This window comes from Paroedura picta, chromosome 4, assembly GCF_049243985.1.
Source record: "Paroedura picta isolate Pp20150507F chromosome 4, Ppicta_v3.0, whole genome shotgun sequence".
NCBI lineage: Eukaryota > Metazoa > Chordata > Lepidosauria > Squamata > Gekkonidae > Paroedura > Paroedura picta.
In genome coordinates, this window is record NC_135372.1 from 47,970,639 (window position 1) to 47,998,554 (window position 27,916).

The following is a 27,916-nucleotide window of genomic DNA, read 5'->3' on the forward strand; positions in this document are numbered from 1 at the left end:
TTACTCCCTTTAATTCAACATGGAACATAGTGATTAATGCTAATATTGGTTATTTTTAACAGGCTGCCACCTGGCTTGCAACAAATTAAAGGTACCACATAATTCTCCACTTCTCGTTAGGGCATAGTGTTGTAATATAGCGCTGGGTTTGGAATGGTGAGATTGGGTTCCAAATTTGGTTTGGCCATGAATCCTTCCACACGTGTTGGATAATGCACTTTCAATTCACTCTAGAAGTTGATTTTCCTGTTTTGCACAGGAAAATGCAGCTGCAAAAGCACATTGAATGTGTACTATCCAATGGGGCCTAAGTGAGCATCTTAAGACATTACACATAGTAGTTTGGGAAGCAACTCAGACAACAAATTCCATATAAACTAACTTGAACTCTTTGGTAAAAGGGTGGGATGGAACCATAACAAATAAAGAGAGGGGGAAAGCTTATATATTTTTGAGAATGAGCAAGCCATGTGAATGGTGAATTCCTCCTCTTTCCTATAACACAGCATGCAGTCCTGGCTGCAAGAGTGCATGCATGGGGAAAGAAGGTTATAGTAATATGTGTACACAGTCTGGTGTCTTTTATATACTGGTGGCTTCCTTTGCTTCTGCTGTGCATTCTCCTTGGGTTTATTTTGCTTTTCTTCAAGCCAACAGGAGCAGCGGACTATCTCTTTCCTTCTGCATGGGCTTTGCTCCCTTCAGCTTTTTCAGAAGGAGCTGGGTATACTACGACCCAGAATCATGAATAACAATACTGGAACCCATGAGGATTTGTGAGGGTTGGGACTACAATCTCCCCCTCTAGTTCCTGCTCAGCTTTTCCACCTTCCAGAACCTTCAGTTTCGCCTTCTTCTTCCCTCACGTCCTCCAGACATAATTTTGGATTGCTACCGCAACCACAAATACTGTCCAAAGTCCAGATGTTTTTTTTTTAATGTGTGTTTATGTCCAAACTGTTGCTCTGTTTGCTTTGGACCCATCCTCCCCATACAAATATTTAGCTTTGCTTCTAGAAACAGCTATCTGTCAACCTATCCATCCATTATAGTTTGATCCTGCACATATTTCAAGCAGCACAGAGTGGTGTACGTGGGGACTTCTTCCTTCCTTCATTCACAGAACAACCCTATGAGGTGAGTTTGGCTGACCGAGTGTGATCAGTTAGTGAGCTTCAGGGCAGTGCAGGGATTTGAACACAGGTCTCCCAGACTCTAGTTCAGGGGTAGTCAAACTGCAGCCCTCCAGATGTCCAGCATTCGCTGTCAGGGGCTTCTGGGAATTGTGGTCCATGGACATCTGGAGGGCCGCAGTTTGACTACCCCTGCTCTAGTTCCTCACCTTAACCACTAACCCCCAGTGGCTCACCTGATTCCAGCTGGCCATGTTCATCAAGTGTTTCTGAATTTGTGAGCCATGCTACATTCCTTTTCCTGTTTCACATGTAACAGGAACGCTTGTTGATGTAGGGCATGATAGGATTTTTCTGGGGCAATCAAGACAGCTGACAATTTCAAACATGGGCCTTTAAACTAGGATACTATTTTCTTATAGGCCACTAGGTGGTGCCATCACAAAACAATTCTTTAAAAGTGCAGCAGAAAATAATCTATTCCTCTAATTTACTAGTTTTTCTCATTTCAGCTTTGGCTAGAAAAAGGAATTGTATTTATTGAACTCTGTGCAAAACCTTTGGAGCACTTGGTGCCTTTCTGTGGGACAGTCACCTGGAATGCATGAGAACCTTTTACACTCCGACTGCCCTATATGTCAGCTAAATCTTTTGAAAGAACTGAAAGAGCCACCTCTTTTCACAGAGGCCACAGTGTCACAGAGTGGATTTCCATGCCATTCACATTGTGGTTTTCGAGCCTTCTTACGTCAGACAATATCCTCTCAACGTGCATAGATTCTCCAAGTAAGCTCTCCCGTTTTGGGGCAGCACCTAGCCAGTGTTCTCGTGGTGAGAAGCAAACGACTCAGGAGATGAATTGTGAGGGCACAAGGCTAAATATCCTTTCCCCGCATTCTGAAGAAGGCTCTTCAAACCTGCTTCTGCTTTCTGTAACATGAATGCCTGCGTCTGTGGCATTAGAGAGGCAATATTTCTTTCTGAAATGATGGACAAACCAAGTTGGATGGTTTTGAAACTGTCATTTATATTTGGTTGTGTGACTCCTTCCTTACCGGTTTGACACTTAAGTCTTCCCATTTTCAATTTTGCGTGGAAATTTCATTTTTAACTTTTCACTATTCTCATTTGTGGTAGAATTATCACTAGAGAACTTCTGTGAGGCAACATGGGGTCAGTGCCTGAGTTTGAGCCTTGCGTTTGTGCAACAGGAACTGGCTACTGACACTTTGAGAGAAGACAGTCTTTGTTCTAGCTTGTTTTACTCTGGCAAGAGGCTTCTTTAGAAGGGGCTGCTGGAGGTTGTGTATCAATTATGGGAAGAAGAATTTAGCAGTTTTTGTCGACAGGATCAACCTTAAGGCCAGGACTGATTCCGTACGGAGGCACAAAACTCGCATTGCTTCCTGCTTGCAAATGCGCGGTTATAAATTGTGTGTTTTCAGGCTTACTCACGGGAGACCCCTACCACGTTTTCCCTCCACCCTGTTGTGGCTTTTTGCCTCCCAACAAGGCAGCAAGGGAAAACAAGCCGAACTTCTCCCCCACCGCTGCTCATCTTGTCAATCACAGCAATCCACCAATCACAGCACAGCAGTTATCTTGGGGTCTCAAGTCCCCTCAATTTTTTTTTTAAGTGCAGTTCCAAATTGTTATGCGGTAACACCACAACATAAATACATTTTTAATTTTAAAAAATTATCACTGTGGCTAGGGACAAATGCCAAAACAATAAAGCATTCCCCCCTTTGGGGGAATTTGTAGTGTTTCAGATTCAATATTTGAGTAGAGTTGTGAGAGGTTGAACATGGTAAATGGTGTTTGTGTGTAAACAGTAGGCTTAAAAACAAAGAGCTAAGAAGGCAGTTCCTGCTCCAAGAGACAGAACAGCCTTTCTCAACTTTTTTACCACTGAAAAAGCCCTGAAACATTCTTCAGGCTTCAAGAAACCACAGATCATGCAGAATATAGTTGGATAGCATAGCTGTGCAGGGCCCTTCTCACCCCCTCCATGCTCATCATTGGCCATTTTGGGGAGACAGGTCAACATGACCATATATAGTCATATCCCCTGATAAATATTTTATGAATTAAAAAAAATTAAAAATAATTAACTTTTACCCATTCAAGAAACCCTCCCAGAGCCATCAAGAAACATCAGCATGTCATGAAACCCTGATTAAGAAAGCCGGGGGTAGAAAATCTGGTGAAATTGCAGCTGAGTGAGTATAAGACATGGAGGAATCTGTGTCAGAGGAATATTGAAGTCTGAGTCTGTCTAATTCAGGCATGTCTTGTGGCATTTCCATAAGAACCGATTCCAGCTGTCTGTGAGGTGGGCTGTGATCAGACACCAATGTTTTGCTTGTGTTATGCGAGCAGGTCCTGAAGATTTTCATCAATGTTAGCTTGAAAGTTTGATCAGCTCATCTACTTCACAGAGTAGAGGAGAGCTGGCTTTTTGTGCCCTGATTTTTACTACCCAAAGGAGTCTCAAAGCAGGTTACAATCACCTCCCCTCCCCACAACAGACACCCTGTGAGGTAGGTGAGGCTGAGAGAGTTGTTAGAGAATTCTGACTGGCCCAAGGTCACCACTTGGCTGCATGTGGAGGAATGGGGAATTATACTGGTTCTCCAGATTAGAGCCCACCACTCTTTAAACACTACACCAAGCTAGCTCACATAGTGATTCAAAAGAGGATCTGGGAAAAGTATTTAAACACAGGCTTTTTTGATAATATTCAGATCCTTTGGCAAGGATCTGGCAGTACACATGCCCTAGAACAGTGGTCCCCAACCTGCGGGCCGCGACCCGGTGCCGGGCCGCAAAGGCCAGGGCGCCGGGCTGCAGCTCCCTCTCCCCGCCCCCCCCCCGCAGTAAAAAACTTCCCCGGGCCGCAAGCTTGCGGCCCGGGAAGCTTCTTACTGCGGGAGGGGGGGAGAGGGAATCAGGGCTTTATGGTGAACAGCACACATGCGCCATGCGCGGCCGAATCGCGCATATGCGGCACTTTCACACATGCGCGAAAGTGCCGCACACGCACGATTTTTCCAGCCGGAAAAAGGTTGGGGACCACTGCATGTGAGAATTGGTATAACTGAATAGGGTAATATCAGGGCTCTCTCAGTTTTACCTACCTCACAGGGTGTCTGTTGTGGGGAAAGGAAAGGGAATGTGATTGTAAGCCTCTTGGAGACTCCTTGGGTAGAGAAAAGCAAGGTATAAAAACCAACTCTTTTTCTTCTAAATGGATTCAAATCTCAGTGCAACAAAGCATATCACATTTGGCTATTTGATGACAACACCAAGGCAAATAAATGTGACAGTAAGTGAAGACAAGAGAGGGCAAGTCAATGAATAGTTTCACACAGAGGGCAGAAAATTGTCTAGAAAGGAGCTTTTGTTTTGTACCATTCTGCATTTAATCAAGAACAAAAATACATTTGAACAAGCTCATCTTTATGGTGAACAGTTCTTTCCTATCTCCAAAAGGGATGCTGAGACTGTCATAATGGGAACATCTTCTACAGTTGTTCAGTGAGACACAGAAATACCTGTGGGCAACATTCTTGCAGGCAAAAGTGATTTTTATGCCTTTTAGCAATATAGAAATAACTGAAGGGACAAACTATGTTCTCTAATTAGCACTGGGCAAAGAAACTATATTCTCTAATTAGCATTGGACTCGTGTATATATTTAATCATAATAGAAATAACACTTTGGAAAAGAAATGTATTAAAATGAGGATTTCAAAAAATATGGAAATGTATTTTAGCATTATATCACCATGGCTGAAACAATGCTTATTAGTGAGAGCCAGTTCAGTTCTTTATCATTATAAGTGGTGCAGCGTGATCCATAAAATCCAGTAAAATAAAAGTTTTTTTTCCTGTGCTCATCAACAGCACATTCGAATATCCCAACATCTCTTGCAAAAAAGGGGGAAATGTAGGAATTCCAAGTGTTACTTAAGCATAGATATGACACCAGATACATGATCGGTGTCATGGCCAGAGGCTGTGTTATAGGTGTGTATTTATTTTATTGATTGATTGATTTCTATACTGCCGTTCTCGGTTGACTTGCGGCAGTTTACAATAATAAAAACACAGTTAAACCCCTAAAAACACCCCTTAATACAATTAACAGTTGAGAAGATGGCAGTTGATAAGAATTCCCCCAAAAAAACTTATACACACACACACCCTGTTCAGCGCATGAGTCAACAGCTCTTTCCCTTGGAGCAAGGGCTCTGACCTGACACACACATTGGGGATCCACCAATAGTAACTCCAGGACCCCATACTGGCCTCAACCATATGCCTGGTGGAAGAGCTCCGTCGTACAGACCCTGTGGAAAGCTGACAATTCTGACAGGGCCCTTAGCTTTTCCGGGAGTTCATTCCACCAGGTTGGGGCCAAGGCTGAAAAGGCCCTGGCCTTGGTCAAGGCCAAGCAAATGTACCAGAGCCCTGGGACAACCAGTAGATTCATACCCACAGAGCGAAGAGCCCTCTGGGGGGCATAGACAGATAAGCGGTCCCACAGATAAGCAGGACCCAGGCAGCATAGAGCCTTAAAGGTTAAAACCAATACCTTGAACTTGCCCTTCTTTGGGACTGGAATATAAATTGACCTTTTCCATTCCTGTGGCCACGGTTGAGTTTTCCAAATTTGCTGACATATTGAGTGTAGCACTTTTACTGCATCGTCTTTTAAGATTCTGAATAGTTCAACTGGAATGCTGTCGCCTCCATGAGCTCTATTGATGCTCAGACTTCCTAAGGCCCATTTCATTTCACATTCCAGGATGTCTGGCTCCAGGTCAGTATCTACCCCATCGTGATTATCAGGGATGTTAAGCTCACTCTTGTATAGTTCTTTTGTATAATATTGCCACCATTTTGGTCCTTTATCATACCAATCTTTGCATGAAACGTTCTCTTCATATCTCCAGTTTTCTTGAAGAGATCTCTAGTCCTCCCTATTCTATTATTTGCTTCTATTTGTTTGCACTGTTCATTTAAGAAGGCATTCTTATCTTTTCTAGGTATTCTTTGGAATTGTGCATTCAATTAGGTGTATCTTTCTCTTTCTCCCTTGCCTTTCACTTCCCTTCTCTCTTAGCTGTTTGTAAAACTTCCTCACACAGCTATTTTGCTTTCTTGCATTTCTTTTTCTTTGGGATGGTTTTAGTTGCTACCTCTTGTACAATGTTATGAACTTCCGTCCATAGTTCTTCAGGCACTCTGTCTATGAGACCTAATTCCATAAATCTGTTTGTCACCTCTACTGTATATTCGTCAGAGATATGATTTGGTTCATACCTGAGTGGCCCAGTACTTTGCCCTACTTTCTTCAATTTAAGCCTAAATTTTGCAACAAGAAGCTGATGATCTGAACTACAATAATATACTGGTCTTGTTTTTACTGACTGTGTAGAACTTCTCCATCTTTAGCTGCAGAGCACATAGTCAATCTGATTTTTGTGTTGACTGTCTGGGGTTGTCCATCTGTAGAGTCATCTCTTGGGTTGTTGGCTTTTTCCATGGCAGCCCCACAATTATGAAACAACCTCACCAGGAGGATATTGTCATTGCCACTTTGTCAATGGGCAGAAGGCAGTTGAAGACATGTTTATTTAGGTCTGCATTCTGGTTGCTTAGTTTTTGTTATTGGCAATACAAACTGGAGTTTTAAAACTGTCACTATTATGGGTCTTATCATTGCTGGTTTTATTGTGTTTTTATAATGTTTTGTTTATATTGTAAGCTGCTTTCAGTCCTTTAAGGGAGAAGGACAGATAATAAATATTTTTAATACATCATATCACAGCATTTTTCTGTAAGTCCCAGGCATGAGTATGTGAATGGCCCCTATCCTGAGATATGTGATTAAAGAAAGCCTCCTGATTTCCTCAAAACTCCCTGGATATTTCTTCCAATGAAATTCACCATTGAATTACATTTTAGACTAAACCCAACAGCAAATTTATTACGTTTTGATGGGAATATAATTATCAAGATAATTTTGTGTTTGTGTGAGGTCTGCATGTTAATAATTGAGTAGATAATTATTTATCTTTATTGCCTTTTATAGTGAACTTTCTCAGGTGATTTTATTGGCTAGAAATCGGTGTATCGATTTAATAATAAGTTACTAGGAAACAATCACCCTAAAATCCCCTCTCTACATTTGTTCCTTATGTCAATCGTAACCTGAAATTCTTTCTGAGTGCTTTAATCTCTTCCATATCCTCTTCCTAGTTCTCCTGCAATCCTTCCAACTAATCCCTATAGGAGCCTCTTTGGTAATGACCTTCCCATAATCTGTGACAATGAAACTAATGAGCAAACAAAAGGAATTAATTACCCTTCATCCATAACCTTTGTGCATGCAAATGAAGTTGATTCTTTTTCATGCTTTGCATCAACAATGCTAGTGTTTTTAGATGGTATATTATTCCAAAGGATATTGAGAAATTAGATAAAAATTAAAATTGTGGAAATGTCAAGATATAGACAAAACATTTTACCATGGAGAAAAGCAAAAAGATAATGAAAGGAAATATATGGGGAAATGCAGAATATATTAAAATATATTAAAATGCGAAATGTATAAAAATTTAAATTCCCTATCAAAGCTAAGAATATGCTGTCAGAAATATTGCCTAGCAAACTACCAAAGGTTTTGGAAGAGATATTTGAATATAAGGTGACAGTGGCTAGAATAATCTGTGCAGCAAAATGGAAATTAGAAGTACGTCCAAACTTGAAGAATGGGAAAATAAACTTGCCAGTTATGCAGTTACTAGTAATTAAGCCCGCTGCAGTTTAAATACAGTGGGTGCTAGCGGGCCTACGGAGTTGGTGTGGGTGGCTGTGCGGCTTGGCGGCAGCTGGGCGTGTACCGGAGGCCATGGATGGGCCAGCCTGAGACCCTCCCCAGTCAGCTGCCGGCTCGCCCAGGTCTCCCACCGGCGTGGACCCTACCTGATTCTGTTGGGCGAGGCATCGGGCGGGGTCGCGGAGTGGGCGGAGGGCAAGGTGGCGGGACAGCGAGCGCGTGGCGCAGCTGCGGAGCTGGGAGATCAATGCCATGCTGGGCGGTGAGCGGCGCTCGCTGCAGCGGCTGGCAAAGATCCTGCTACTGGTAGCCGGGGAGAGCGGCAAGTCCACCTTCCTGAAGGACATGCGGTGGCAGCCATTGGGGCGGCTCAGCCAGTACTGGCGCGGCGGCGGCGGCTGGCAGCTGATGGAGCCTGGGCGGGCCGGCGGGCCGTGCGAAGCAATTGGCGTGGTGCTGCAGCTGGCGTTGAGGCCACTGGGGTGGGGAAAAGCGGCGGCGGCTCAGCCGCTATAGCGGATGTTGCTTGAGCCTGGCCCACCGCAGCAGGTGGAAAGAAGCCGTGTGGGGCGGTGGCAAGGCGGCTGGGTCCGGCGCTGGGTCCTTGTGGCAGTGCGGGCAAGCGGCAACCATGCGTATCGGCGGCGAGAGCGAGAATGGTGGTGGTCGGCTGGATGCGGCCAAGGTGGGGGGGGCAGAGCGCTGCTCGTGATTGGTCCCTTGCCGCCAGACTGACAATCAGAGGGCCCAGTCGGCATGCGCTTTGCGCCTGCCGATTGGTCCCTCCGATTGTCAGTCCGGGGGAAGGGGCCAATTGGCACCCTTCCTCATCCCGGACAGGGCCCGCCCTCGGGGCCTTTACTGTTTTATTTTATCCGCTCCACAGGAGCGGTTAAAGATAAAGATGGTGGAATTAACAACCTATGTGTTACAGTTCCATTTCAAAGTCTGAGGTGAGATAGAATGTTTATTATGTAAGCAGGAGACAAAGAATGAGAAACAGTCTTAAAACTGTATAGAAATATATTGCAATGCATATAAGTATATTACGATGCATGGGAAAAGTGAGAACAAGTTTTGAGTACATAGGTAAAAGGAAGTGGATTTTGAACACACCTATCTTTTATTTTTATTGTGTGATAAATATTTGACTTTCATTTGAACTTTTGAACTTAGATATATATTGGAAGGTGTGGCTAGTATCTAGAAATTATGAAACATGGAATACATAATATGTAGTAACAATGCATTTAAGAACAGAGTTGTAAAATACATCAGTTATGAAATCTGAAATTTCAAATATTTGCACTAAGGACTATTATATATTGTAGAGACTGTCTGGAGGATAGTAATACAGGGGATGTTGGGGGAGAAACATTTACTGTTCTGTACCCAATAGTGTATAATTCTTTTTGAGATATGTGATCTGTAATGTAGTTCTTCCGTTTCCTTTGGAGCCTTTAAATATTACTATCTTGTGCTTTTGTAAAAAATAAAAATATATATATTATTAAACAACAAAGCTAATGTGGCACCAAATTTCTGGAACTCATTTTGATAAAGGGATAAGAAACTGAGCTTTTAATTGAAGCAGAAGTTGCTATTTTCTACTAAATAATACATTTTTTAAAAAAATAGGAAGGGCCAACCCCAATCCTGCAAAGCGAAAAATATTTGTCTGAGAATTGGAACTTCTGAATTTTTGCTAGGCCAAGAAAATGGATTAACGGTGCATGGCTCAGTTGTAAAACAGATCAGAGCAAATGTCTTGAATCTCCTCCCAGGTTTGTTAAGGAAGCATGGGGCACAACTGTCATACAAATACAAGATAAAAAACATTCAGTATAATCCAGGCCCGACATGAATAGGGGCCCAGAAGCCCCACATTAAGGGAACATAGTTTCTTCCCCAGTCCCTTGTGGCACTCCGGGGTCCAATGGGGCCTGTCCCATGGCAGGCCCATCTGGATGTGGCAGGAGCCATGGCAAGCCCAGTTTCTCCCCACCCTAAGGAGGATGGACAAAAAATGCCCTGGACAGCTTTACGGCACTTCACAGCTCTGTGGGGCAGACTAGGGCTTTTTGTTTTATTTTGCAGGATAATTTTATTTCGCCAAATAAAACCTCCCTCACCCTGTGTGGCAGAACCTTTCTGCTGCCACTGTGTTTCCCAGGAGGACACATTTCAGTAGGACACCAGGTGTTCTGCTGAAATGTGTCCACCATGGGGCACATTTTGGCATCAGAACAGATCCAACACTGAAATGTGTCTCCAGTGCAATGCACTGGCCCAGAGTGGCACCGCTGGTGCAGAATTACCCAAAGTGGAAAATCCAAAGAAGCTTTAAAAAATAATCTAATACGACTTTTTTAAAATCTAAGAAACTTTAGAAAATAAATACTTTCCAAAAGTTCTTAAATCATTAAGTGCCATTAAATATAATTAATGTATTTCTTTTTATACTGGCATCTTAAAAGTGCTGTATTCTTTTCATGCATAATGGAGCCATTTGTTATTCAAATTGCTGTAATCATTATAAGGGAAAGTGGTTTTAACAGAATGCCAAGTCATTAGTGCATGTCCAAATTTTGAAATAAATTCATGCAAATCTTTCCAAGAAAGCATTCCAAAAAAATGAAAAATATCTAATATATGTATAAATAGTAGCTGGGGTTTATACTGGCAAAAAATAATAATACAGAAGGGGAGAGGAAACAAAGTGGCCACATGCTGTTCATGGATTAGAAGAATTTGTTATATTTATCTAACGTCATTCCTTTCAAGGTGCTCAGAGCAGTTTCACAACTGTCCTATGGGGTAGGTTAAATTGACAAAATAATTCCCTGAAAGCTTATTGGCTTTCATAGCTGAAGAGCTATGAGCTTCATAACCAAAGAGGGATTTGAACCAAGGTTTTCATATCCAAATTTAATATTGTAGCCTCCACACAATTCTGGCTGCTGAGAATGACTGCAATCCAAATAATTTGTACAAAATTAATGAATGGGTGAAAATAAGAGCTGAAGTGGCTTGGGTCTGAGAATGGCCTGCTCTTTTTAATAAGTCCTCTCATTACAAAAACCCATAATTATTCAGATAAGCAGATTGGATTAGCTTAGAATAATAATAATCACTACATCCAATAGTCAAGTAGCTGCTTCTCATGCCAATCACAAATGTAGCAATACCAGGCCACCTACAGACAAGGGATGGCCTTTTCATGCTTGGGGGGTGGGGGGCTCCTCAGATGTGCCCTCGAAAAGGTAATTTTGTAAATTAACTACCACAAACAGTAAAAGACAGCTTGGATTTCCCACCAGCCACCCAAACTATTTCCTGGATAATAGTGTTAAAAAGCTTTATGCCACACTTTTAAAAGTTAGAAGTGAGCTAGCTTTCATATATTGGACATTTCATAGAACAGATATGACAGTGTGCTAGAAATCAAATAAGTTTTCAAGGAATAGCCCATGTACATTTCAGCACACTCATCTAGATTTAGCTTGAGAGATCATGGAGAAGCTTATGTTGAAGAAGTCAACTTCTTCAAGATGGCCAAGACTAGCTTTGAAAGCCCCCCCCTGTTCCCCGCCGGCGGCAAGCATACCTATGGGGCCAGGGAGCAGGCTGACAGTCGTCCTTTCGGGGCTGGGTACCCTCTGGAGCCGTGATCTGGACAGATCCTCATTTTTCCCTTTCTTGAAGATGGGGACAACATTGGCCCACCTCCAATCGTCTGGCACCTCACCTGTTCTCCAAGACATGTCAAAAATAATGGACAAAGGTTCAGAGATGACATCTGCAAGTTCTTTTAGTACCCTTGGATGCAGTTATCTAGCCCAGAAGACTTTGTTTCATTTTTAAAAACTAGGTGTTTGTGGACTGCTCCAACAGTGATCCTAGGCCACAATTCCTGTCCCCCGTGTTGTGCTACGTTTTTGCCACATTGATCACTATTTCCCTCACAAGAGTAGACTGAGAAGAAACAGGAGTTAAGCAGTTCAGCCCTCTCTTTATCATCTGTTATAATTACACTTTCTTGTCCTCGCAATGATCCTATGGTTTCCCTATTATTTTTCTTGCTTGAAATATAACCAAAGAATCCTTTTTTTTTTGTTATGTTTACCATTTCTTGCTAGCCTAAGCTCATATTGAGCTTTAGGTTTTCTAACACTCCACCTACAATTATTGATTATTTGTTTATACTCATCCTTGGTAATAAGGCCTTCTTTCCATTTCCTAAATTACTCTGTTTTATTCCTCAAATCTTTTGACAACTGCTTATGGGTCCAACTTGGCTTCCTTAGGCTCCTTCCATCTTTTCTTCTCAAGGGAATTGTTTGTGATTGAGCCTTCAGTATTTCATTTTTAAGAAACTCCCAGCCCTCTTGGACTCCCATCTCTTTAAGTCTTTCTGTCCATGGGATTCTACGCAACATACCTTTAAGTCTGTGAAAATCAGCTTTCCTGAAGTCCAGTCTATAAGTACAACTACTTACAGGTTTTCTCTTTCCCACAGTTGAAAATTCCAAAAGCACATGGTGACTGCTACCAAGTGTGCCCACTACTTCCACCTCATCTACCATTTCTTCCCTATTGATGAGAATCAAGTCTAAAATAGCAGAGCCCCTGGTCCCTTCTCTACTTTCTGGGAAATGAAGCTGTCGGCAAGACAAGTTAAGAATTTAATGGAGTTTGCATTTTTAGCAGAGTTGGTCTTCCAACAAATATTGAAGTCCCCCATGACCACTGTTTCCCCCTTTTTTGAAAATTGTGTAATTTGGTCTAGCAGTATCTCATTCAAGTCCTCTGGCTGGCTTGGTTGTCTATAGCAGACACCCACAATAATACCACTCCCATTTCCTACTCCTTTTATATTTATCCAAATACACTCAACTGAACTTTCATAAACAACATTATGGAATGATAGAACACTTGGGAGAACAATGTCAATGCATACTGATGGCCCAGTGGGATGGGCGAGCCTGCAGTGATGGTTGTAGGAGGGAGGCTCAAGGGGGCCTGATGGGAAGTGGTGGTTCGGGTCGACCTCAACCAAATACCTGGCGGAGGAGCTCCCTTTGGCAAGCCCTGCAGAACTGTTCAAATTCTGTCAGGGCCCTGATCTCCTCTGGGAGCTCTTTCCACCAGGTGGGGGCCAGGACAGAAAAAGCTTTCACCCTGGTTGAGGTCCAGCGGGCTTCCTTGGGGCCAGGGATCACCAGGAAGTTGGAAGTAGTAGAACAAAAGGCTCTTTGGGGGTGTAGGCAGAGAGGCAATCCCTCAGGTACACTGGGCCCAGATTGCGTGTGGCCTAAAAGGTGATAACCAAAACCTTAAGCCTGATCCGGAATTCGACTGGGAGCCAGTGCAGCGTTTAGAGGATGGGCTGGATGTGGGACCTCCGAGGTGTTGCTGTGAGCAGACTGGTGCCTGCGTTCTGGACCAGTTAGAGTTTCTGGATCAAGGATAAGGGCAGGCCTGCATAGAGTGAATTACAGAAGTCCAGTCTAGAGGTGACCGTCACATGGATCACTGTGGCTAGATGTTCCGGGGCCAAGTAAGGTGCTAGTAGTTTGTCTTGGTGAAGACCCGAGTTCAAATCGATCTGGATTCAGCAGGATCCACACCAGAAGAAACAAAGTAAGTGCAGAATCAGCCCTGGATCCATTCCAGCCCAACACTTGGCCCAGTCACAGAATGGAAATGGGCTTGGTTGCTTTCATGGATGACCAACAACAACAGCTGGACGGAGGCGGGTTGGCTCTGCTTGTATTGCTTGATCTACAGCAGTGTTTGATACTGTAGATCAGCCTTTCTCATCCTTTTTACCATTGAGAATCCCCTGAAACATTCTTCAGGCTTCAAGAAACCCCAAAGTGGCATGTTCATGCAGAACATAGTTGGGAAGCATAGCTGTGTACACACCCACACAGGGACCCTTACCTTCCCAATCCCTCTCCAGGCCATTGGTAATTTGGGGAGCGGGGAGAGGGTTGACATGACGATATATGGTCATATCACCTGATAAATGTTTAACAAAATAAAAAAATATATGAACATTAATTAACTCCCACTCATTCTGGAAAGCCTTCTAGGGCTCTCAAAAAAACCCCCCTGGGTTTCATGAGCTTCTTGCTTGCTACCTCATTGATGCTGGGATATGGGGAACAGCCTTGAAATGGCTTTCAACACGGTTGAAGACAGAGGGAAGCTATTGAGGGGTATGATCTTGCTACTTTAGTCTCTAGTGTGGAGTGCTACAGGGTGTGTTCTCTCCTCAGTGTTCTTTAACATCTCTATGCACACTTTAGTAGTTAACTCCAATGTAAAAATAAACAAACCCACAACTGTATAAAAAGAATAATACAATCATAGAGTTGGAAGGGCCATACAGGCCTAGTCCAACCCCCTGCTCAATGTAGGATCAGTCCAAAGCATCCTAAAGCAGAGGTAGTCAACCTGTGGTCCTCCAGGGGCTCATGAGAAATGTAGTTCATGAACATCTGGAGGGCCATAGGTTGACTACCCCTGTCCTAAAGCATCCAAGAAAAGTGTGTATCCAACCTTTGTTTGAAGACTGCCAGTGAGGGGGAGCTTACCACCTCCTTAGGCAGCCTATTCCACTGCTGAACTATTCTGACTGTGCAAAATGTTTTCCTGATATCTAGCCTATATCATTGTACTTGTAGTTTAAACCCATTACTGCGCATCCTTTCCTCTACAGCCAACGGGAACAGCTTCCTGCCCTCCTCCAAGTGGAGGATACTTAAAGAGGGCTATCATTTGGTTAAACAGTTCCAAGACTGGGAACTGGTGTCATCTGGCAGCTTTTTGGATTGCTTTACTCAGGACAGTCTGACTTGGTTCCTGCTCTGAAATGGTTTGTGGATAGTCTTTCCTTTTATGCTTTTTCTCTTTGTATTTCTAAAATTAATTTAATTGAGTATGCAAATATTTTATTTTCAGTTTTATCTCTTGGTTAAAAATGGTCCAAGCTAGTCCTTTTAGTACATTAGTACATAAACACTGCCATCCTAAGAAGAGTTACACTCTTCCAAATCATTTGAAGTCCATGAGCTTAGAACAGTACAGATGGGAGACCTTTCTCTGAAAGTCCCTAAAATTCCCTACTGAATCAAAAGCTGCATATAAATCCAGTAAGGACAACAGAGGTCTTTGCCTACATTGGTACATAGTCTAAATAAATCTAAATTAACAAAATCTAAATAAACAAAATAAAAATAAAGTTTTGGCCTCTGCCTCTAGGGACTAAAGATTTGAGCACTTAGGCGCTGTTGAATAAAGCAGTGGAGAAGCTACACTTAGTAGGAAGCCTGGGTCCTTGTTCTCTTTCCCTTTCCCTGGTTTGTATCAGTAAAACTTGAAAAGAATTTCTGGAACTCCACAGATCATCATCATCATTAAACATAATAAAAACTCACATTGACAACTCACTCCCTACCTGGTTGGTCCTCCCTGAGGTCGTCCCACCTATAGAGAGAGAGCACACTGCCAATGAGGGGCAATCAGTTCAAACTGCACTCTGCCAATGAGTGCCAATCAGCTCAAATTGCATGCAGACAATCCCCCTACCGATTAGCCCTCCCTGAGAGTGTGCTGCTAATAGGGCGAGAGGCCAATGAGGGCCAATCAGCTAATAGGCCAATGAGGGCCAATCAAGCTCAAATTGCATGCAGACAATTTACTCCCTACCTGATTGGTCCCCTCAGAAATATTCCCTCAATAAAAGATGGCCTTCAGCCAGAATTGACCCACCCTGGTAGTATAACCCCAGTCAGGAAGGATCAACGCTCTGCCTCCAACTTCCTGCCGGTTTCAGAAGTTTGATGGGTAGAAGAGGAGGAACAGAGCATGCCCTGTTGCCGGTAAGTTGCCCTGGCCTTTCTGGAAGGGGAGGATGCGGGAGGCTCAGAAACAGCTTCCTGCTGACCCTCTGGGACCCAGAGCAGCCAGGAAAAGCCCCTGCCCTGCCAAGCCAAGCCAGTCTGGGGGCTGGGAGTCTGTCTCGCAGGGATGTTGTAGTGCTACGACCCGAAGAGTTTCCTTCCAGTTCTGGCCCCCTCCACCAGCATCCCTGTAGTTTTGGTTCTCGCTATATTTAAAATGAGAGGGGCGATTCTTATTTTCATTACGATATTGTGAATGGGCCCATTATTAACATAAGTTACTGCTTGAATGGGCTCTGCCTGTTTGGTGTCCTGAGATCGCTTCTGGAGCTTACTATGGGACTTTAGGGCACCTGATTCTCTTAAAAGGGTGGCCACATTGTGAATTTTTATAATTAGAGCTGCACAGGTGATCCTTGTGTGTTCAACTGAACCCATGGCCAATTTGGTTTGGGCATTCTGACCTTCATAGAGGTCTTGTTGGAATACATCATCCCCAAAGTCATACTTTTTGCACCTGGCTATAGGTGACTCTTTGTGCTAGGATAGCTAGCAGCTTTTTCCGGGCTACACATGCTTCTGGGTCCAAAGCAATTTAGTCATTTCCCTCATCCATTCATAGTGCTCCATGCTGGAAAGGTCCCGTGAAGAAATCCCTAACTTTTTGTGGGGCATCTGTGCCAGAGCAACAAAGCTGGGCTTGCTGAGTTAAGTCTTTGTCACTGGCTGAGGGATGTAGGGTGTCTACCATTGTGAACCACTGTATGGCACTGTCTTTATTTAAAGACCTAGGTGTTCAGCTATGACTTTAGCCTCACTATGTTTCCAGGGGGCTAATTCAAAAACTTCTTCTCTTTGGAGTTGCCCATTCCCATTTCCCTTGGCGATTACTTTAGTCATTATAGGCCGTAAGAGAACAGCTTCCTCCCACTCAGTGTTAGAAGAGGGGCTAGAGGTTGCTTCTTCAGGCAGGGGCTCATAAGAAGTTTGCTCAGGATTGGAGAATCAGGATAGATGGCTGCAATCACTGCCATTTGGAGCCCCAGCTTACTCCTGAGCTCGTTAATTTCCTTGTGGCATGCATCGTGGCTAACTTGAGCATGCTGAACCTTCGCCTGGGAATTAAATATTGGGCAGCATGTTGGGTTTGGGTGAGCTGGTGACTTAGGTCTCCAAACTTTTGTTCTGCCACATGAGCTCTGTAAGTGGTGGCTTCTAATTTTTTCTTGCATTTTTTGGAGCTCTGATGCAAGTTTAACCTTGTCAGCCCAGAGTTCTTCTTTCTCACCTTGGATCAGGATGATCTGGGCTTGTAACTGGGCAATTTTAGTTTCTAAGGCTGCATTTTCCACATTGCTGTCTTTTAATTGATCAGCAGCCCCAGTCAGAGCTAAGAATAGACCCAAACTGGCATATACATTTTTCTTGGAACGCCCCAGTTTCTTAGCACTGCATACAGCAGTAAAGGTTTCTTTTAGCATTGCCAATGGGTCAAAACCCAAAAAGGAATCCTGCTGCCACGGGTTCTTCCCTTGTTTAATAATCCATTTTGTTAATTTGTCCAGGTGATCGTCGGACTTAAGTTTCATTGAGAGGTCTACCTTTTCTATTTTTTTTAACTTGAGGTACCGCACAAACACTTGAGAATTCTGAAAAGCTGGCAGGGGCTCATGGGAATTGTAGTCCATGTACATCTGGAGGGCGGCAGTTTGACTACCCCTATATTAGATGAATTAAGTCATTAATCTATCAAGGTCAGAAATATCTGCTCTGATTGGCATCAGCTATCCAGTACCTTTGGTATCATATCTGCCTCCTGATTATTTCAGCTGGAAACGTTAGGGGCTATACCATTCTGCAAGCTGAGTGGATGGTCCACTGCATGGTCACGGACTTTCTCATACACACCTGTGCTAGGACAAGTAAGGAGAGTCCATGACACCTTCGTGACTAATACTAAGCTTTTTAGTATTATTTTCCTCTCTGTTCAGAAACAGGGGAAATGAGGGGTTGAGATGTATTACCATCCACACTGTGAACTGGGCATAGTCCAGAGGTATTGGTTTGCATCCAGTTGTCTATTTCCAACCACTGAAATATGTTTCCCTTGTCTAAGGAGGTGAGGGCAGATTTCCACCGATCCTTGTTCCCAGTGCAGATCTCTCTGATATACGTCGTATTGTTCGTGACAGTCTCCTGACCCCCTAGGAACACAATTTCACGATATAACTCTCAAAGATGTGCTTTGTAAAAAATAAAAAAGCTGGACATGTCATGTTGAACCAAACTGCACACCGAGATGAAAGCACAGAATCTGCCTCTTGACTTTCTCTTGTCTTTTCCTATGCCTCCCCTCTCCTCTCTCTACTTCTGTGCAGAGAGAGCGAAGCTGGAGAGAAAAATTAGCTGGAGCCAGGACAAAGGTCTCCACTGTGTCCTAACCCATGTCCTCTTTTTGCTGCTCAAATCTGTATCCCCCACCTGTCTGATAAGGAACATCCACGTAAAGATGCATGGCTCTGCCATCTACCATACCATCCAGTTTGGCCCTGATGAGTCCAAGGTCACTAAACAGGTGAGCAGCTGAGGAGCCACAAACAGAAAGGCTCATTTCCCCCCCTGAAATCAAGACAGCAGACACAGCTGCTGAACCATGCTGCCTCATTACAGGCCTAATTACCCTGAAAATGGATCTTGCCTGCCTGAGCAGATGACTGCCTCTTGGGCACACCCAGCAATTCCTGACTTGATTTAGCAAAGAAATTAACTAGTCACCCTTGCATAGGATCAAATGCACACACCCATACCCACTGACTTTCTTTTCCCCTAGATGTACAGCACATGGTTGCCCTCCATTTAAGCACTTATTGTGGAGTTCTTCCAGCATGAACAACTATACCAAAAATGAATGCCTTGGAAGGCTTCATTGATCTTGCATGCATTTACTGATAAGAGTCTTCCCAGACCTCTTTCATGCGTACATGAAGTACTCAGGTAATTTCAAAGGAGATCAAGTGTTTAATGAATAGGCTTGTCATAACATTAAGCTCCCATAATTGTATCTGCATTCATCTAGAGGTGCAAGACTGTAAGAAAGGATGCACCATTCTACGTTCCATTCTACTACTCCAAAGCTTTCTTGGCCTATCCCTCTCTCCTACTTACTATGGGACAGAATTAGGAATATACATCATGTAGTCCATGGAGTAAAGGGAGAGTAAAGGGAGAGCAAGGAGAGTAGGTGACACTGTGATGTAGGACTACCCCTGCCACAAAATGTTTGACAACAAAGGTACCTTTCTGAGAAACAACCTGGCAACTCTATTTAATGCCACTGTCATTGATCCATCAAACTGGTGCCAACATCTAATCAGGAGGTTTAAAGGGTGCATTTTCACCAAGTTATTCCATCTTCTCTCCACTATTCAGAACTCCAGAATGGAGTGCTGATGCAAGGGTTTGCTCTTGTGCGGAAATGGTCCCAGTCACATTAATTCAATCCAGCCTCAGTTTGCCTCAAAACTGTGCAGGAAATGAAGAAGCCACATGCTGAACCTCACTTGCCAAATTTACACTAGGGAAGAATGAAAAAATGTCTGCAAATTTATTTTATTATTATGAACATGTTTTTGCAAAGCTGGCAGGATTTATTTTAAATGAATATAGTTTTTAAAATTTCCACTAGGGCATATTTATGGAAGCTACAGTCCTGATCCTTTCAACTTAACTGTGTACACTGCATATAACTTCATGGTGATGTGGATTCCTTCTTACAATTGTAAGTATGGGTGTGTAAAGTAAATATTTCCAGAAGGAGTTACTCATTGAACTACTCATCTAACAGCCGTTGTTCTAATTGCTAGAGAGACGTCTTGCTCCCTTTGGAGATGACAGAAGTTAATATAACCCTTCGTTGAATTGAGGCAGTCAGCCACAGGAAAAAAGATCTAGAAAAAAGAGAGCATAGGAAGACCTACGGTATATTTGAGAGAGAGAAAAGGTAAGAAATTGATATACTCAAGCTGCTAAATAGATGCTTAGTCTGTTGGTAAAGAGGGAGCACGTTCTTGTTTTAAGCTTATATTTGTCTTAGCATGGGTAAAAGAGAAGCCTCCAAGCATAAAAGCTTTTTAAAAAATATTAAAGCCTAGTTCAAACTGAGCCTCAGATATCAGCGGTTTGGTTTTCCTGCTTACACAGAATCAATGAGGAAATGACGGTTACGATGAAGATCAGGGTCTCAGGACTTTTCTTATTTGTTTGTAGATTGTGTAGGTCAGGACAGTTTTGAAAGAGATATGAGCACCACCAAAAAAAGGACAGCTATAGGGTAAAAATAAAGCTGCTGTTTCCAAATGGGCCTTCCCTGCAAGTACAAAGGTGATTCCTTCGGGAACCTTCTGAAGAGAGCAGGAGGAGGAAAACCAAGAGTTGCTTGTTCTTTGAGGAAGAGATGGTTTGGAAAAAAAGCAAGGGGGCACCAGGAAACATATTAATGGGCATCATAGGACTGATTTCAGATGCCAGTTCCCAGATGGGAAATGGGGATCCCCAGGAATTATACCTTATCTTAGATTTTCAAGAATTCAGTTCCCCCTGGAGAAAATGGATGCATTGGAGGGTGGACTCTAAGGTATCGGACTCCATTGAGGTCCCTGTCTCCTCAGGTTCCGTTCCCAAATCTCCAGGAATTTCTCCAGGAATACCCCTCCTCCCAATCGCCTGCCAGTGGCCATGGGGACATGACAAACTTTGTGCTGGTGGGCAGCATGTTGGGAGAGACGTCTTGCTCCCTTTGTACACCAGTACACATAAGCCAGATTCACAGACTGTAGTTCACAGAATGGGCACAGCATTGTCTGAACCCTTCTTTTTATTGTGGGGAATTCCTGCTCTCCAGGTTATGGAAATTCCTTGTGTACATCGAACCCCCCCCCCCCCCGTGTTATTCTGCTGGTGATTCATTTACTCCTTCCCCTGGGACATGAGTTGAGTGGTGTAGTACCGCCGCCACTTGGATTGGTTTGGGTTAGGCTGGGTTGGTGGTCTTTTAGGAGAATTTTATTGTATTATGGGGTTTTATGGGGATTTTATTGAATGTAACCCACCACGAGCCTTCTGGGAGTGGCAGGCTATAAATCTATTTAATAATAATAATAATAATAATAATAATAATAATAATAATAATAATAATAATAATAATAATAATAAAAAATATCTCCATGCATCAAATTTTTGGAACTTCCTGCAAGGTTTTATCTTTAGGAAACCCCTCTAGTTTGTGCTCGGCTAAATGCAAAAGCAAGCATGATGATCTCATTCATTTAAATTATATTTGCAGGCAGCCAAAATTCTAAGTGGGGCCACACAGAGAGGGCAGTGAGGAATTAAACCATTCAACTTCTGCTTTCTTTCTTTCTTTCTTTCTTTCTTTCTTTCTTTCTTTCTTTCTTTCTTTCTTTCTTTCTTTCTTTCTTTCGCAACTGAAACCGGTTTCAGTGAGAGATACTGAATGTGGCTTGAAGGGATAACTCAGTTCTACCCTGCCTGTGTGAACTGGATCCTAATGAGGTCTTCATGCTTGCACGATTAGTCTTTGGAAATATGTGATTCTCATGTTGTCTCTTTATGCCCTGAAGGTCCCCCAAAGAGCATGATGGCTGTAGGGAAAAATATGAGCTTTTCCTTCAATTGGTAACAAACAAAACCATAGTGTAGACATTCATGCCCATCGTTTTAATTCTATTTCCATTTAGTTTTGTTGATTTGGTAACAAGAATACAATTGCAGAAAGCTGTCCCTTTGGGGCTTGAAAATGTTTCCATTTCTACATGCTGTATGATTACTTAGTAGAAACTGGACAAATCATTATAATCTGTTTGGCTGCATGATCTCTATGAGTTGACTGATGCAAGAAAATCCCTTTCAAATGGCTTTATCATATCTACTATGTACTTATACTTAGACCATGGTTCCACCATGGCTGATATAGTCCTATAATGATAACCTAGAAATGCATGTGTACGAGGAACCAGCCAGAATGATGTATAACATACGTACAGTAATAATTAAAAGGTAAAGGCATCCCCTGTGCAAGCACCGAGTCATGTCTGACCCTTGGGGTGATGCCCTCTAGCGTTTTCATGGCAGACTCAATACGGGGTGGTTTGCCAGTGCCTTCCCCAGTCATTACCATTTACCCCCCAGTAAGCTGGGTACTCATTTTATTGACCTCGGAAGGATGGAAGGCTGAGTCAACCTTGAGCTGGCTGCTGGGATTGAACTCCCAGCCTCATGGGCAGAGCTTTCAGACTGCATGTCTGCTGCCTTACCACTCTGCGCCACAAGGGGCTCTCTACAGTAATAATTAAGAATACAGTGATATAAAATGCGTAAATGTGAAACCAATAGGATTCATCAGTATGGCCTGTTAATGTTCTCTTAATCTTGGATGCAAGCCATCCAAATCCAGCCATTTTATCAGTTGTCTCAGGATTCCTTCCTGAAAGAATAATTCTCAATAAATACGTCCTATACCTTCCTGTAAGGGACAAAGTTATAGAGAGAGTTCTTATAGGACTTACTATAAAAAATGGCATGTTTTAAGATCCCTAAACCTCAGCACAACAAGGACATATATGTTCCTTATATTTTTAATACCTACTTTCAAGAAAAGTAGTATCTGTGCTAATCTTGCTAATCTTTTTTCTGCTGCTAGCACCAGTACCATTCACCCCCAACATGCTAAGCATTCTCACCTTCTGAAAGTTTCATACATATTCTCTCAGGATAAAACTACATGTGCATCTTTGTATCATCTAGAACAGCGGACCGCAACTTTTTGGCGGCTGCGGACCGCTGTTCTGGGGTGGGGGGAGAGGGCAACTAGGGGGCCCACACAAGTGGGGCAGCCCCGGCGCAAACACACATGTGTGGACTTGCCACGCATGCACGTTTGCATCCGGCAGGGGCGCAAACACGCATGCGCGGTAGCGCTGTGCGTGCATGCGCGTTTGTGGTCCTGCCGGACGCAAACACGCATGCGCAGCAAGTCCACGCATGCATGTTTGTGTCGCTGGCATGCCGGCGGCCGTAGCTCCCTCTCCCCGCCCCTCCGGGGTGCAAGGAAATTGCGGCCCGGGGATTGGGGACCACTGATCTAGGAGACTCAGGTTGAAATCCCCTACTCTGCCCTAAAATTCACTGGAAACTCTTGTAGCAGTCACTCTCTCTCAGCTCACCTACCTCTCAAAGAAATGAAAATGGGGAGATTGATGCACATAGCTTTGAAAATACCAGTAGCCCTCTCCACAATTTTCAGTGAATGCATAAATAATATGTGTAGAGTGAACACTTGATTTTCCATTATAGCTGTGTTGAGTCATTTTCATGTTACATTCAACACATGTACAACTGAAAATGGGATTTAAACCCCCAGGTACCATCCCCTAGTTTCATTACAGATGTATGCATCTGCATGCAGAATGGGGGAAGGGCTGGAGTAGTGTGAGAATAGAATCATAGAATAATAGAGTTGGCATGGACCTCATGGGTCATCTAGTCCAACCCCCTGCAGCCTGCTGGGTAACCTTGGGCTAGTCTCTCAGAGCTATCTCAGTCCTATCTACCTAAGAGGATCCCTGTGGTGGGGAGATGAAAAGAAGGTGATTGTGCTAGACTAGTATCTGGGATACCAAGGTTCAAATCCCCATTTATAACCTGGAAGCTTGCTGGGTGACCTTGTGCCAATCATAGTCTTGCAGCATAATTTACTTCACAAAGTTGGGAGGATAACATGGAGGAGAGGAGAATGATGTGAACTGCTTTGGATCTCCATTGGGGAGAAATGAATTAAATGAAATAAATCAAAATAAATAAATATCTGTGGATTCACTGTAAGACGTGAAATGGTCTAGTTGAAAAGCAGAGGCCCAAAACCTTTTTTTTCTTTTAATATCACATAGTCCACCTTTGTCACTTGGATTTAAGGTGGATTACACAGAATTGTTGACTGAAGTAGGCAAAATTGGAAACATTAATTCATCCCTAGTTTATTTTATCTTAATTTTACCATTGGGTTCCTCTTATATGACTTAGGGATGCTTGAACTGTTCCTTAACCTGCTTGTGGATGTCCAGCAGGTTACTTCACTGTATTTCTTCCTAACCATGTAACATAGCCGAAATATTTTTCTTGCACATGTGTGTCCTCACAGAGCCCAGTGAAGCCCTACTGTCCATGTCCTTGCTATACAACTGCTCTACTTAATGATCAACTGCTTAAATAGAGCCAGTGCAGTGGTTAAGAGTGGCAGCCACTAATCTGGAGAACCAGATTTAAGTCTCCACTCCTCCACATGCAGCCTGCTGGGTGACTTTGGGCTAGTCTCTCAGAGCTATCTCAGTCCTATCTGCCTAACAGGATGCCTGTGGTGGGGAGATGAAAGGAAGGTGATTGTAAGCCACTTTGAGGTAGCGACAAGTGGAATATAAAAATCAACTCCTTCCTCTTCTTCTCTTTCTTAATAGACCAATAAATCAGCTACAAACCATATAGATTTGTCAGCTGTCCTTTAAATCAGGTGTTTTAATAAAATCCTATCATTTGGTATTTGTCTAATTATTCTCTAAGGATGCTGCTGATTGGTTTGCATCAGCAACTTCTTTGCATATGCACAATTCAGCAGACAGTCAGGTTTGACAGGCTTTTGTAGCCAAACAGCACAAACTGCATAGGCTGAGTGATTGGCCCATGTATTACAACATGATAACTTATAACATGTTAAACGCAACTGCTGAACAAATTTATTGCAAAATTTACAGCACCTTTATTATGAGATTAGAAACATTTAATGTTGTCAGTACTATGTTAATCATAGAGAATTACAGTAAAATGTAGCATTCTGAGGTATGTGTCCTAATTTTTATGTCAGAAATATATAATAGGTGGTTATTTTTAAACATCACTAATACTGGTATTTGGGATGACATCTAAACATACCTATAAAACCTTGAATGCTCTGAGGAAATGGATGGACACAACTTACATAGCCCAACAAGAACTACACATAAGGAATATGAATAGAAAATGTATTTATTTCTAAACTGCATATATCACCCCTCCAGAAACCTGATCAAATAGGAAAGCTTCTGTTGGATCACAATTTTTAAATTGTTTGTGTATGTTTTTGTGTTGAGCAGTGAACAATTTTGTATTTTTAAGAAAAAGAGTGAGAAAGCAAATAAGACATGATAATCTTTTGAATTTTGTCTTCTGTTATTCTCCAGAAAGAGAAAATAGTCATTCTGTAGAAAGAGAACTTGCGAAGAAGATATCCAAAAATGCAGTGTTTTTGAGGAGTAAAAAATCACTGCATGGAAGACACTATGAAAGCAGAACTTAAAAATTTACATTTCAGAAAATAATTACTGGAAATGGAAAAAGCCAATTTTTCCCTGGCAAGTATGCATCCGACTAATAATAGATGAAGATGGAAAATAGGACTTTGTGGAAGAGACATTTTTACATTTCTTGGCATTGCACTAAATTATATATTTTTCTGGTTGGCTCCTTCTGTTTCTTTTTTATTTGTATACTCTTGATTTCCAGTGTTTCTCATTACTTAACTACTTCATCTCTAATCCATGTTCAAGAAAAATGGCACAGATTTTTATATTTTCTCCAAGATACTGAAGAAGAAAGCAAAGAAAGTGTTCTCTCCGGTGTTGAAGAGTTGTCACAGAAAAGTCAGGAACCGGAAGGAAATGCTAACATGTTCAGAAGCTTTAGCAAAGGAATTCCAGAGAACTACATCCACCTCCATTCCTACCGTTTTCTCATTAATGAAGGTGACAAATGCACAAAACGAACCCCTTTCTTGCTACTCCTAATAGCAACCAAGTTTGATGAGCATGAACATAGGCAAGCAATCAGGAAGACATGGGGGAACGAAAAGGTGATTCCAGGAGTGGAGATCATTCGCTTGTTTATGCTAGGGATGAATAAGAGTGTCTCAAACCAAGCCATACTGAGAGAAAGCCGGCATTATCATGACATCATTCAACAAGACTTTATAGATACCTACAAAAACTTAACCCTTAAAACTCTAATGGGCATGAAATGGGTCACTACCTATTGTTCTAAAGCTATTTTTGTTATGAAAACTGACAGTGATATGTTTGTGAATACAGAATATTTGATACAAAAGCTGCTGTGGAATGTTAAACTTCCCAAGAGAGACTACTTCACGGGCTCCGTCATGACAGGGTATCAACCACATCGTCACAATACAAGCAAGTGGTACATGCCAAAAGAGATATATCCGGAAGATGAATACCCACCTTTTTGTTCAGGAACTGGTTATGTTTTCTCCACAGATGTGGCCACAAAGATTCTTAGCGGGTCTCTAAAGGTGCCATATTTATATTTAGAAGACATATATGTTGCACTGTGTCTCAAAAAAGAAGGAATCAGCTTGACACCTCCACCAAGAGAGGGATTGTTTAACATACACAGAATTTCATTTTCGCCATGCATTTACCACAGTCTAATCACCTCCCATTACATCAGTCCAAGTATGCTGACATTTTTCTGGGAAACAATGCAAGACAAGAAGCATGAATGCCCTTGAGAAAGGAGATGTGATGCAGAGCTCTTCAGGGAGTTTTCCAGACAGCAGGCTTTCATGAAAGCCTACTGCTATGGCAAGTAATGTTTCTCTGTGTGCGATGTAGGAAGTAGGCCATGAAGTTTAGTTAATATGTCCACCTGATTCCTGTGAGCTGTGAGCCAGCAAAATCAGTGTGGTGATGCCCACCAAGGGAAGGAGATGTGTGTGGCGGACATCTCTACAAAGGCTTGTGCCAGTGCCATCCCCATCCTTCAGAAGAGGGGATGCCAGGAATGGAGGTACTCAGTGTAGTCTAGGTGAATGTGGTCTTGTAGATTTTAACTACCTATGCTCCTCTGTTGGCACTCAAGATCAAACTTAGTGAATAAAGCTTTACTTGCTTTCAAAACACATATGCTCACCTACACCCTATTACATTACTGTGCTGTTTTCTTTCTGGCAGACCTTGACACTAAAAAGATGTAATAAGGGATTGTTTCAGGGTGTTGGCAAGCCTTTTGGAAAGCTCCAGGGGTTTAGCAAGAGTCCTGGAAGAGAACAATGGAATCCCACCAAGTATGGCTGGGAGACTTTGACTGAATATGCATGGGGGGAGGTAATCCAGGGTGGCAGCAGCAGGTCAGCCCCAATTGCACATGATGCTGCCACCATCCCAGACCTGGCCTGGCAAAGTGCCCCAGAAAGCCTGTGGTAAGGGAATGTGGAATCTTCCAGGTTCCCTGGGATGCCGTGGGCACCAGTGGAGGTTAGGTCAGGCCGGCACCATGCATAATCGGCTCTTCCCCTGACCTATGGTGTCCCTGCAGGGACATTGCATGCCCCTGTCATCTCCATGTAGCCAGCCAGGGAGTCCCCCACCCCCATCTTGGTGGGAGAGCAGCATGCTGCTTCCAGCCATTGTGCAGTGGGAGCCCTATGTCCCTGCTTCCCCCCCCCCCGCTGTTTCCGCCTCCAGGCAGCATACTGGGCTTTCCAGCTCCAGCATTTTGCATGCACGCGCACTATGTCAGGGCAGTCCATGTATGCCAAGGGATTCCCCCCCTTATGCATATGCAGGAAGTGCGAGGGCATGCTGCAGAGACAAAGAAACCTGAAGATTTGTAACAGCAGCCACTCACAGATAAGAGTCTGTGGGTAGAACTTGTAAATCCAATATCTCCTTGAGCTTCTCTATGGGTCTCAATGATCATTTAATGCTAAATGGCCTTCTGTGAACAAAAGAAGGAGCAGATCAGACAGATCTCTTCTTGATAGATCTGGATTTCCTCTCTGTAAATGTGTCTTTGGATGGGCAATGTATAGGAAGTAACTGTGTTTTTTACAGAAAGATAGGACTGGGTTTTTTGGGTTCATGGTTCTAATTATTCATACTTAGCAACAATGAGTGCCAATT

General features: G+C 42.9%; 1 protein-coding gene and 1 pseudogene across 5 annotated transcripts; one reads left to right on the forward strand and one right to left on the reverse strand.

Annotated features, from left to right (window-relative positions):
• The first annotated feature begins 1,047 nt into the window (after window positions 1-1,047).
• On the forward strand, window positions 1,048-26,911 carry LOC143835307 (beta-1,3-galactosyltransferase 1-like). Of its 5 annotated transcripts, none has more exons than XM_077332699.1 (4): window positions 1,048-1,137; window positions 19,579-19,671; window positions 19,757-19,893; window positions 25,181-26,911. In XM_077332699.1, the coding sequence occupies exon 4, from the start codon at window positions 25,378-25,380 to the stop codon at window positions 26,521-26,523; it is 1,146 nt and encodes a 381-aa protein (XP_077188814.1). In that variant the 5' UTR covers window positions 1,048-1,137; window positions 19,579-19,671; window positions 19,757-19,893; window positions 25,181-25,377; the 3' UTR covers window positions 26,524-26,911. The 5 variants fall into 5 exon arrangements, with proteins under 5 accessions (XP_077188814.1, XP_077188818.1, XP_077188816.1 ...); XM_077332701.1 differs by lacking the exon at window positions 1,048-1,137 and adding an exon at window positions 18,024-18,468; XM_077332702.1 differs by lacking the exon at window positions 1,048-1,137 and adding an exon at window positions 18,571-18,887.
• Window positions 1,765-2,450, reverse strand: LOC143836658 (cell division cycle protein 27 homolog pseudogene; annotated as a pseudogene).
• Window positions 26,912-27,916: the final 1,005 nt, after the last annotated feature.